At 35.1% G+C, this 13,305-nt stretch overlaps 1 protein-coding gene across 1 annotated transcript; it reads right to left on the reverse strand.

Annotated features, from left to right (window-relative positions):
* Positions 1-943: 943 nt before the first annotated feature.
* On the reverse strand, positions 944-11,799 carry LOC117334316 (nucleolin-like). Its single transcript, XM_033893848.1, has 6 exons — positions 11,602-11,799; positions 9,502-9,628; positions 7,790-7,959; positions 6,733-6,865; positions 2,707-2,822; positions 944-2,464 (listed from the first exon to the last, which is right to left on the reverse strand). Exons 1-6 carry the CDS (start codon positions 11,633-11,635, stop codon positions 2,238-2,240), a joined length of 807 nt encoding a protein of 268 aa, XP_033749739.1. The 5' UTR covers positions 11,636-11,799; the 3' UTR covers positions 944-2,237.
* Between the last annotated feature and the right edge of the window lie 1,506 nt (positions 11,800-13,305).

A 13,305-nucleotide genomic window follows, 5' to 3' on the forward strand; every position in this document is an offset into this window, starting at 1 on the left:
AATGAAAGCGAGAGGTTTTGACGTCACATCTCGTAGGTGATTGTAACATGGCAGGCGTAAACGTCCCTATAAAAATATATTCTTCAATAAAAATCCATCTTTATCTATTTATTTTCTCATTCATGCAGGTCGTTGGTTTTTACTTACAATCAGATACGCGTAAAATATTCGACCGCCTGTCTCCTGTGTACTAGCTGGCCTACTAACTGACCGAGTACACTTGTGTGCGTAACATTATGTGTAGATATGTTTTGTTATAATTAATAGGCTCTGGTGGCTTTCAAAGTCGATGTAAAATGAAATATTTCTTTTGGGGGATTTTATGAGAATTATAATAAACAATTACAACATTCAAAATATAGATCTACTATCGAGATAAATTGGTTGTGTATTGTGTTGTCTCCCGTGATTACGGCGATAGCCGCTTGAGGTACCAAACGATTGGTTCCGCAATGAAATCCTATAGCTGATGCTATAATGTGAGGCACGCCTCCCATAATAAAAAGTAGACAATAGAATGTTGGAATTTGTTACTCGAAATACATCAATCTATCATAGGAATATACATGTACTTAGAAAATATTTCAAAAATACTGAACACATTCATCCATGGGTCACTGGCATTTGATGTGATAAGAATTTTTCGAATAAGTAAATCAAATGAGTTGTTCCGTGTGTATATGAAGCTAGCAATCGATATTGTACTGGTTTTTTTTTTTTAATCTTGCACTGAAGGTGGGTAACATTTGTATTGGTTTTTTCAATTATTTAGCAGTATCCTCTTAAAAGAGGTGTACTTTTTCTCTTCAACTCATGAGACATGGTATGTACAGGATAACCAAGCTTCAGTGTGTATCATGTCCTTTGTTTTTCAGAACCGGATCTTAGAGAGTGGCAATGGACTGATGGTCACAAACACTGCAAACAAGTTTAAAAACAAATCTTATGATATAATAAATTTATTCAATTGCCTATTAAACAATTACACATTTTAATTATATTAAGAGATTCGTAACATGCCTTGCATGTATCTTCAGCTTTAGTACCAACATCAAACTCCCAACTTAAAATTAAAAAAAAAAAAAAATTGTCTAGATTTTGTCGAAACCGACATGAAATTACATATACTATAAAACGATACAGAACACGCTGTGAGAATAAAATTGCCTTCATGAAATTATCATTCAAGACATTGAAGTTTTAAATTAGTTTTTTAGCTAATGATGCACCAAAATAATTCATTGGAGGGGAGTAGAAATAGAGAAAACAAAACAAAATTGTAAAAAAAAAGTTTGTAGTTGATTAAATGAACTAAATTAAAGTACAATATGGGAACAAATAAAAATATCAAATGTTTCAAATTTGTAGTCATGATTCAGGACAATGAAAAGTTTAATCACAAAACACAACACATATAAATCCACACGAGGAGAAATTTAATTTCCAATATCTGAAGTAAATCGAGCTTGCATCAACTCTTCCAAGGACACATTCCATAGCTTAGTCTTACTGGTAATGCATGTGTGCATATATTGATGATTGTTTGTGAGGTTTATTGTTTACTGTCTGTAATGATGACAAAATGACAACTTATTGACAACTTGCAATAGGTGCTACATATGATCCTGATTAGAAAGTGAAGTTACTATTTGTAGTAAATTTCCCATATACATTCTGAAATTGGAGAGGAAAAAATATCTTAGATGAAAATCACAAAGAATTCAGTTTTCAACATTAACGTATGGTGCACCAAATACTAGGAAAAGTTATTAAATAATTGCTCAATGTTTCACCCTTTTCTTCAATTGACCATTGATGTTCAATGACTTGGTTGAATAGGTATATACTACGTCCTGTCATTCCAAGCATGTTATTGGGTTTATGACTTTGGTTTCTCCGGAAGAGCTGTATGTTGTTACTTTGATCAAAATGCCATTTTCATTTGTACATTTAAATAACTGCTATTAAACTATCTTCAATGCTATCATCATTCCTTACGAAGCACTTTCAAATTAATGTAGTAACATTTCACTTGTTGTACAAAATAATAGCAATTACACCAGTATAGTCTTTTTGTAATATTTTCTTGTATACAAAACATGTGACAAAAGCTTGCTTTTATGAATAACTTTGAATCCATTGTAGGATGCCATTGAGAATGAAATGTTTCATAACTTTTAATGTTTGGGAAACATGAAATCCAATCGAGACATAATGTTACTTCGGGACATCATCTCTTAGTATCTGCTGCTATAGTCACGACTGCTGCTATAGTCACGACTGCCGCCATAGTCCCTGCTTCCACCACCACCACCACCACCACCACGACTACTTCTTCCCCTGAATCCACTACCTCCTCTTCCTCCATATCCCCGGCTTCCACGGAAGCTTCCTCTACCATAACTGCTACTACCTCCTCTACGATCCCCGTCTCGGTCTCTATATCCACCATCTCTGCGCTCCCCTGCCAAAATCATACACACAAAGAAATAACATATTGGGCTTGTAGTTTTAATTAAAGCCAGTGCAATGGAAATGTAAATATTACGCAAAGAATAACTTAACAATATGTTCTTTTGATTTATAAATATGAAACTAACTCAACACTGATGTAAAACAAACAGTTGTATAATGAATTGTAGTTGGAAAGTTATGCACGATTTTCAAATATTCTTGTTTATTTTAAGTTTATATAAGTATTCTCACCTCGCCTATCTGAGGCGTAAGCTATAGAAATCATCCTTCCATCGATGTCACGGCCCTGCTTCTCTTTCAATGCGTTACTTGCATCTGTTTGTGATGTATATTCCACAAAACCAAACCTGTCAAATTTAAGAGGGAAACAGTGTCATTGCATTTCTCTTAAATGGTGATTTGATACCATCAAGTTGTCAGAATTGTATAGAAATTTAATAATCTAAGGATTTGTTTTTATATACATGGAAAATAATCTATTTTTACCACAAAACCGCTTGCACTATAAAATAAAAATTTATATTCTTAACAAGAGGCCCAGAGGGCCTGTATCGCTCACATGGATTATTTGAGCAAACATCAAAATGTTCATATTACATTTGTTAATGTCTAACAATGCTATATGTATGATTAGAGGGTGGGGATCCCAACTGCTTCAAATATTTAACCTAGAAACAAAGTCAAGACTCAACATGATTGTGTTTAAAGAAACCTCAAGTCCGTTGGTTGGTAAAAACCCCTGGGTTTATTTTTACATCAGGATTGTGTTATCTCTTGATACCCAGCAATGCTATATATAGGTAGTTATGAGATGGGGGATCTGAACGGTTTCAAAGACACAACAACATACAACAAAATGAATAAGTCTTCAAGAGTGGGGAAATACTCTAGAACTTATTTTTACAACATAATTGTGTTGTTGTTTTTTTGATGCACCACAATGCTATATATGGTTAGGGGTTGGGGATCTTAATCGTTTCAAAAAGGCAAGAAGTCTGTTATAGCAATTTATTCAAATTGATCCATTTTGCCCGCCCCTGTGGCCCCTGGGGGGGATCAGTCCATTTATGTAAATTTGAATCCCAGCCACCTAGGGATGCTACCCCTGAAATATCAATGTCATACATTGCATAGGTCCAGAGAGGAAGTCATTAATATTAATATTGTCAAATGGACCCCTTTTGGCCCTGCCCCTCTGGCCCCTGGAGAATCAGTCCTATCATTTGTATGAATTTGAAACCCAGTCACCTAGGGATGTTACCAAAGAAATATCAATGTCAAACATTGCTTAGGTCCAGAGAAGAAGTTGTTAATATCAATATTGCCAAATGGACTGCTTTTGGCCCCGCCCCTCGGGCCCCTGGGGGATCAGCCCCATCATATATATAAATTTGAATCCCAATCACCTAGGTATGCTTTCCTATCAAAATTGGTTAAATTCTGATCAGTGGTTCAGAAGAAGTCAATTGATGACGGACGGACGCCAGACACCACAGTATGGTATTTAATGAATAAAGGAAAAAAAAAAATGATTTAAAAAATTTGCTGTTTATATATTAATACACAAATATTTCACAAATATATATATATGGTCATTGGAATAGATGGGTTCCTGTTTCTTCTCTCACAAAAACCTGATGCATTTGCATTTTAATATGGTACCTTAATCTTTAATAAAGAGAATTTCCGATACATTTGCTTTTTACTATACAAGATATGCTATAGTCATTTTTCAACTTCAGATTGATACCCAAGAAAACACTTTCCGACTTTGTCAACATTCTCTCTTCAAAGAGGCCAAATCAGTATTCTGCAAAACTTTACAAGATATAGCAATATCTGTATTTTAATCAAACACTATGCACTAGTCAATCTTGTTTTTACTTCCAATTGGATTTCTTGCACACCAGGCTTACACAATGTTTATCCCTGTATACACAAATTTTACAGGGAATGAGTTTATCATTCAAGAAAGGATTTTTTTTTTAAATTCATTTTATTGGTTGATCTTATTCTTTTCTTGACCAATATATGTATAGTAATTTACAATTTTTTTTTCTAGCAATAGAGTGAAGATATGTAGGAACCCATCTATAAGAACAGAACTAGAAGAGCTACATCGAGAGCATAATTCTGTCTGCTTTTATTTTTAAAGCAACATATCGCTGAAGCAAGTCTTTCGAAATTTAATGAAGAAATTTGCTCTAGCTTCTGGAATTATCAAAAAGAGGGAAGGGATTTTGGACTTGAAGTCATTCCAGATTATTATCTTCATACAGCGTGTAGCAATAAATAAATTGTTTTTACTATCGGCGCATTAACAGCATGAAAGGCTACATTGATGAACTTGATCACAACGCTTGGAGTTGGTGAATAAGGTTACTCCTTGAATACTGAAACAGCTGACTGTGCTAAAAATAGACAGTCACATTCTCGCATATGTGTACCAGTACGCACAAAACTCTTGTGAGTCTCGTGTCATTTTTATGGACTTTGTAATATATGCAAATATAGACAGTAAAATAAATTTTCCTTGTTATTTATTGATATTACACGTAACCACTGTGTGAATATATATGAGGAAGCGACGATTCAGGGATTGCCGCCAAAGAATTCACAACGGACAGTCCATAAATTCTGTTTCAAACCATCTCTCATCATTTTAACCATGTATTCCGCTGGGTTTCCGGAAGTGAATGCTGGGTAGGTCCTTTGTGTATTGGAGCATATGGCTATCACATCAGACGTCGATAAAACGATCTTTTACTGATCTTTTACTGTTGTATAATGCTTAATATTAAATGAAGTTTATCATATGGAACAAGTACTGAGTACGGAAACTCTTTTACCCAATTTTTCCTTTAAAATACGGCGAAATCACCAGGCAGAATCGCGGGAAATGACATGTTAATCGGCACATGTGTCACACATGTGCAAGAAATCACGCAGCCAAAACATCGTTTTTTCGGTGTGTAAAAATATTTTACGTATTTCTTACTTATTTTGATGATAAATGTTACTCAATTATATATATATTATCGTTTTTAATTGTTTTATTGTGTTTAACACCTCAACAATCTCGCAGAAAACGAAAGTAAATTTGAGGCCGCCATTTTGTAGCTATGTAAACAGCTCGGCATGAACCGGCGGAATTCTTTGAAATAGACAATCTTAACGAATGAATTATGCTTCTGGTACGTAAAATATACCATCAATACAATATTTACATTGCTTTTTATTTCTTAAAAACATCATTTCCGTGTCAATTCCTTCGTATGACTATGCTAAACCAGCAAGTAATATCAACATCTTTCGCGATGTTTTACGACGATTTGAGTCGTCACAAAGGATGGAAGGCATGTTAATTGTGACGTGTGTAGTCGTCATGAAGGATACAAGAGCACGTTTTTGTGACGTCTGTAGTCGTCGTGAGTACGGAAAGAGTTAACCAGCACTTGCCAAGAAAATTTTTCATCTGTATATCACTGGATTGCCTTCAATACTGAAGATAGCACCAGGGGGTGATTGTACAAATTTGGAAGTTTTTGACGGTGATGGACGATTGGAATGTTTCTAATTTGTTGATATTCACACACGAGGGACTAAGGTTGTTACAGCCTTTGATCGTGCAAGGAAACGATATTCACACACGAGGGACTAAGGTTGTTCCAGCCTTTGATAGTGCAGGGAAAGAAACTATTCCAAAAAATGTCACAATCAATTTGAATGTTTTTTAATGAGGGTTTGCTGGTGGCGTTGTCTAGTTTTAGACAAGTTTTTGTCAGTGTTTTAGTGGTTTCAAAACGAACTGGTTTGATCAGTTTGTAAGTCATACCTAGGTCCTTTTTTTTTATCAAATCTTGAATTGTACGAACACCTGGAACATTGTCAGGTGAACACACATTCTCTTCCAAAAGTTTTCTATCAGAGGTCAATTTTATTTTGCCAGCCACTACCTTGTGTACGCTGTGCGTATTACATCACAGCGCCACCAGCTGGCGCATCGTAGCGGTAAAAAACACTCTCCCTGTGTATACATTCTCGACTAAGCTATCAATGCTGTAGCAACAGTGTGCTGATGTAGTAATCAACCGTGACCTTTCACGCTGTTATTGCTCCGAGAGTAAATAAGACCAAAGTTATGTTTATAGACCAATGGTGATTTTATTTTAAGTATATTTTCAAAATCTCAGATAGTTGGTGAGCAGTTTCAACAGAACATTTGATTGAATTATCAATCTTGCTTAAGGTACCAACCCTCTTGGTTTTCCAGTATCGGGGAACCTGATCAGTCGTGCAGATTCACAGCCTTCAAATGCATCTAGAAGATCCTCCTCAGTTGCATTGTAAGACAAATTCCTTACAAAAAGAACCTTAGTCTTTTCACCGCCTATATAATAAAATGATATTTTTTCATTTGACAATCAACACTTACCCTTATTTCTTGTTTTAAAGTTCAGTTTTACCTGTTTGACATCCCTGCACACTGCACTGCTGATGTTCATATATCTTTTTGAGAGAAGTTAATAAACAGGTTCAAAATTTGCACCTGGAAATCATAAAATATTACGATATCAACAAAACTCCAATGATTACGCTAACTAGCTGAAAGGTGTTGAACCCGCTCTGCTTATGTAACAGCAGTTTACATCCTTTTTTGAACACAGGAAAATAATTTTCATTACAGATTCTATGAAAATTCTTAAAGCATTTACAACTTACACCATGAGCCTTGACTGTCAAATGCGATGTTATAGAGTTGACATTAGCTCAAGCAATCAACATTAAAAATGTAAACAAGGTAACTATGTCTATGGCCTTGGATGGATATTGTTTTACTATCAACGACTGCAATGATCTTCAAGTGATTCCACAATTGTCATCATTACAAAAATGTGATGCAATTAATAAGTTCTATTTCTCATTTCATTTACACTTGAAAACTTGAGCAATATCCATCCAAAGTTACCATATCATATGTAGACGCAAAAGGCAATTGCAAAAGGTCACACGAGATTTGTCTCCGATGACTTCTTCTTTGCACTGACTGTTGTACATGATACATAGTTGATCTATATAATGAAGACGGCACTTTGCAATAAACAAGTCATCATTTCTTTGGTTTTAACTCAAAAATAGCATAATAATTTGATACATCATAGTTAAATGATATTTTATTTACTGGTCTAAGATGCATTAGAACTAATAAAACATCTTGGTCATCAAATATGATAGTACATGTATACAAATCTGTAATGCATATCAAATGGAAATCATAACATTGCTTACACTTCATGAAGACAAAATAACTTACTTCCCTCACTTGACCTCCTTTCGCGAAAGTCATTTCTGGAAGACTTGGCTTTGCTTCCACGACTTCCAGCATAGTCCAAGTACAAGGATGATCCCTCTAGGTCTTCGCCTTGATGGTCATTCAACATCTGTTCTACGGTGGCTTCATCGTTAAACACAACATATGCAAATCTGAAAATAGATGCCATACAATGTGTCAAAACGCAGTACATCAATATTTTTTTATGTGCCAATTTCAAAATACTAAAATGTATGCACAATTTGTGCAATTCCTTCCCAATGACTCAATGTATAATATGCATCTATAATGCTGTTTTGCTCAATAGTAAATACTGACATGTAAACAATAATCAGCATGTATGTCTATCAACAAGCTTCAATCAAAAACAAAATCGAAGTGTCAAGGCCACTTACAGGTGCTGTGCATGAGGGATTGAAATACAGGAGAAAAGCAAATATTATATACATACAAGAGGCCCATGGGCCTTAACGGTCACCTGAGATTTGAAATATTTCAGTTAATTTAATTGACCCCTTTAGGCCCCACCCATCAGTACAAGGGGTCAGGAAGGGCCAACATGTGCATACCATTAAGCTGTCATCCCATGCTGATAATGTTAACAAAGTTAGAATGAATTCAAATAGAAATCAAACATATTATAGTCAAAAATGTGATTTCCCTATATAAACTATAGTAAAGTTTACCCCCTCCCCCGGGGCAAACGTGATACCCCAGGGTCATGAAATTCACAATTTTAGTAAAGCACCTAAGACCCTTCTGTCTATGAAGAGTATATGATTCTACCTTATTTAGGTCTTGAGAAGAAGATTTTTGAAATTGTAGTCAATTTGACCCTTTTTAGCCCCGCCTATCAGCCCCTGGTGGTCAGTTAGGGTCAAGATGTGCATACCATCAAACTGTCATCCCATGCTGATAACGTTAACCAATTTAGAATGAATTCCAATACAAATCAAACAAATAAAAGCCAAAAATGTGATTTCCCTAAATAATTTATAAACAAATAGTATAGTTTAGTAAGTTTACCCCCTCCCCAGGGGCAAATATGAGACCCCAGGGTCATGAAATTCACAATTTTGGTAAAACACCTTAAGAGTAATAAGACCCTTCCAGCTATGAAGAGTGTTTGATTCCACTATATCTGAGAGTAGAGGAGAAGATTTTTGAAGTTTTAGTCAATTTGACCCTTTTTAACCCCGCCTCTAAGGCCGCTGGGGGGTGGGGATCATATAATTCACAATTTTGGTTGACCTTAAGCCATAGAAGCTTCCTGCCAAATTTCATTGAATTTGGTTACGGGTTTTTAAGAAGTCAAAAATGTAAATTGTTTACGGACGCACGATGGATGGACTAAAGGCGATAACATTTGTAAATTTCTAATCCCCACCCCATAACCATGCTACCACACAAATGTGAGCGATATCCATTGCTTAGTTTCAGAGAAGTTGTTAAGATCAATTTAGCCAAATTGACCCCTTTTGGCCCTGCCCCTCTGCACCCCCTGAGGGTCAGCCCCGTAATTTGTACAATTTTGAATCTCCATCCAATAACAAATAAACAATGCTACCAGTCAAATTTTGTTGAATTCCAACCAGTGGTTATGAAGGAGAAGTTGATGGACAAACGCTAGACGCCACAGTATGGCATAAGCTCATGTTGGTCCTTTGGACCAGGTGAGCTAAATATATCTTTACCCTTTGTTAGCGCCATCTGGTCTGGAAGGAAGCCTTACTTCTACAGAATCAGCAAAGAAATCCCGCAAACTGTCTTGAGTCACCGATTCAGCTAAGTTTTTGACAAAAAGAGTTTTTTCGTCATCATCTGAAATAAATAGAAATAGGAAAAATTAGCATAAAGATTAAAACTATTCCAATTCACTTTTTGCAGCTGCACGATGCCATTTTTGTAGGTGAGGAGATGGGATCAAACATAATTTCTAAAGTTGCAAATTCTTCTACACTATAAAATGTGCTTGTTTTTATTCGAAAAGAAAATCAAATCTTGAAAAATTTATTTCATTTGTTTTGCAAGAGGGACATCAAGGAACATAAATCACAATAATTTTTAATACAAAGGGAATTTGATGATTTAGTTATAAAACAAATAGCACACAAGAGTACCATTGGGTGGAACTATCTTTTCTGCATGTATAACGAAGTACGACCTTAAATTAATTCAGACTTCATCTATTGACACGCAGTAAAATCAGTTCTCTTGGTTTTCTTTATTTCATAACATGAATTGATCTAGTTTTCAAATTCAAATCAGAATCTAAAATCTTGTTTTTCTTAACCCCAAACAACCAATGCTTCATGAATTTCATGTATGTAACACTGCTTCAATCTTCAGACTACGTTCACAGAGAAGAGAGGCATTCTAGGTCAACTGGGTCAAGCATAATTTCACACATGTGAAACAATGAACATGCTGTGGAATATTTTCATTCCTGCAGGTCGCTGAAAGGGTCAGAGTATGGGTACTACAGAGGCTTTGTCCATAGATGTTGCAGATCTGCATCAAAAATTCGAACACTTGCTCTCATTGTAATGCATCCTAGAGCTTATTACTTTTCACACAGAACAGCAATCTCCAGTTGCTTTTATCTAAAATCGTTTCCATTTCTCTTCTGGATACTTTTGCACCACCATAGTAAAATTCAGAGGTATTCACTTAGCTTACCAGTCCTATATATATATATGTTTACATTTTTATCTTGACACCTATATATCGCCAGTACTCTTTAATCAGATCCCAAAATGAAAATGTCAGTTCTATTATTTTGAAGTTAGATTAAGGATTCCTCACATAATTATACAAAACAATTCTTGGCACAATGCAACATTGCAAGCATATTTTAATGCAAACCATTCCATGCCATCAATATTTCATTTTTCTAATTGCTTTCAGTAATAATTTTCAATATAACACAGACTTGCTCTTGATTATATAGATATCTATATCTTAGTATGTTTCTGGTTTTAATACAACGGATTGCATCTATAATTTAAGAAATGGTTCTATTCATTTAATTTTCAATGGTACTCTTGGTTCATGATTGGTTTCAACGATTAACTATGATAACAGAGAACAGATTGGGAATTGAAATCGCTCGCCATATCCAATATATAAACACTGATCTCTTGTTGATCCTTCATCAGAAAGCATCTATTTTTACTTAACCATCAGGATGATTCTCTTTAGTTTAAACTATTGTGCAAAATATTTTTGTATTTATCTAGCCAGAGGCATATCTAGTCTTGTATAAAATATCCAGAAATACCTATATATAAAGTGTTTATGTATATGCTATTTATATAAGACTACAGTAGACATGCCCCTGTGATCTAGCCATCTCGAATAGGCTAGGAATATTGGATAATATTGAAATGTTTGCCTAGATATCTAGTTACCATCAGTTTTTAGTGTACGTGAAAATGATTTTAGCATTTATACAAAATACATCTTAAATTAATAAAGGACTGAGACTGAAAATGACACTCGACGCCCTTCAAAATGACTCATTTTAAACAGAAGCCGTGCACGCGTTCTGTCAGCAGAAACTGGTGATGCCTTGCATGATGGCCGAACGAACACGGGCTCTAGCCAACCCATATATGCATGTTGTGTTAACGTTGTTAGCACCATGCCATAAAGGCTACTCTGTAACTTTTGCTCGATCTTATACTGTGGCGGTGCTTGTTTTCGGTACAGTGATCCTCTAATCGGTAACATTTGGGAAATTCCGTTGTTTGTAGTACCCAAAACAAAGACCCTTTCAGCCAAATTTTCGTTACCGCGTGATCTCTTCCTGTACTGGTAGTCATCCATATCTAGGGCCTATAGCTCTTCAAAAATGCGGTCTGCAGATCTATAAATCGTTTGCCAGATCTACCTTTAAATGGTTGATAGAAAAGTCTTTAACAAATGTTCCTTCACCCTCGCGGTCTCTCCCGTCTCGCAGATCAGATCCTGAATAATCAGGTCGCAGTCGTGTTTTATTAGTTTGACAAATTGTCGTGTAAGAGGCGTGCACCAATTTGAGTAATTATGTTACCGAAAAGAAGTTCAGACGTGCAATCCACACATAGCACGCGCCCTTAAAATGTTTTTAAGCAATCTTTACTGATTTTATTGAATTAATTCATCCTAAGACAATCATTACAAGAGCCAAAATTACCCTCCTATCTTATAAATTGCAAAAACATTATTGGCGCAGTAATATTTACAATTTGTTTGTGCCTTTTTGCTCCCGTTGACGTCATTAAAAAGAGCGCCACGTTTTGTGTATAAAACTCGTCAGTTGAACGACCATTAAACTCACAAGATAAAATAGCAACAGAAAAGCTACTGTAGTGCTTCCACTTTACTGAGTTTGCAATAAACGCTGTGTAGACTTTATATGATCATAACTGCATGGCGCATTATCATCCCAAAATGGTAGTGATATATGGTTGTACACGCACTCTGATAAGAAATAGACTTGACTGAAAAATAAAGCTTCAGTCTGAAACAGGGACGTTCAACGTATAACTTATATATGGCGCCGTTTTACTAGTTATTCACTTATTAGAATTCCTTTTTATATCCACGTATAAAATGCGTACATAGAGCTAGCAGAGACCAGAGACCTATATATACACTACAACTATACTATTTATATAGGTCTCTGGAGCTAGATATACATATATATATCCAAAAATCATTTTCTGATATGATAAAAAAAAATTACTTTTCGATATCATAAACTGATTAGTTGCCTCTTTTTATGTATAAAAAATAGAATTCTTGACAGCAAAAATGTATATGTGTATCAAGAACTACTTTTATATAAAATAACGGTTAACGTTAGTAAAATCTAACCTGAACCTAGAGCCAGCGTCATCAATACATCTATACGTATATAATTATATCGATCTTATAGTTAAGGGACCTTCTGTATGCTTTCCTATGGAAACTTTAAAGTTTTATCTGTGATATTGTTTGGGATATTAAAATTGTCAACATCAGTATGGCGCGGGAAGGATGTCATAATTAAATATTTTTGCCTAGGCAAAAATAAAATATTGCATAGGCAAAAATATTTCTGCCTAGGCAATATTCGATTTTTGCCTAGGCAAAATTATTTCTGCCTAGGCAAAAATAATTTTGTTTCGATTATTGCCTAGGCAAAATTATTTTTGCTTAAGCAGAAATATTTTTGCATAGGCAATATTTTATTTTTGCCTAGGCAAAATTCGATTCCTGCCTAGGCAAAAATATTTAATTATGACATCCTTCCCGCGCCATAGATCAGACAATATCTTAAGTATTCCGTCACATTTCAGACGGTACCTGCAATATGCAGGCCTAATACGTACCATCGACATTAAAAAGTTGGCTTTTGGCGTGATTATATAAACAACACAATGTACTACATGTAATTATAAGTTCGTGCATATTATGTAACTGCCTGGCTCAATCAATGTCCGTTATTACTTCATTCTCTAGTATCGATTATA

Source organism: Pecten maximus, chromosome 1 (genome assembly GCF_902652985.1).
Source record: "Pecten maximus chromosome 1, xPecMax1.1, whole genome shotgun sequence".
NCBI lineage: Eukaryota > Metazoa > Mollusca > Bivalvia > Pectinida > Pectinidae > Pecten > Pecten maximus.

What these genes read in the sequence shown, in the direction of transcription:
- LOC117334316 (XM_033893848.1), bottom strand. Translation starts at nt 11,635, where the DNA reads ATGGATGACTACCAGTACAGGAAGAGATCACGCG. An exon ending in CCAGATGGCGCTAACAAAGG is followed by an intron (nt 7,960 to 9,501) that starts GTAAAGATATAT and finishes ATCTATTTTCAG; the next exon opens with ATTTGCATATGTTGTGTTTA. An exon ending in GATACTGGAAAACCAAGAGG is followed by an intron (nt 2,823 to 6,732) that starts GTTGGTACCTTA and finishes TAAATTTGACAG; the next exon opens with GTTTGGTTTTGTGGAATATA.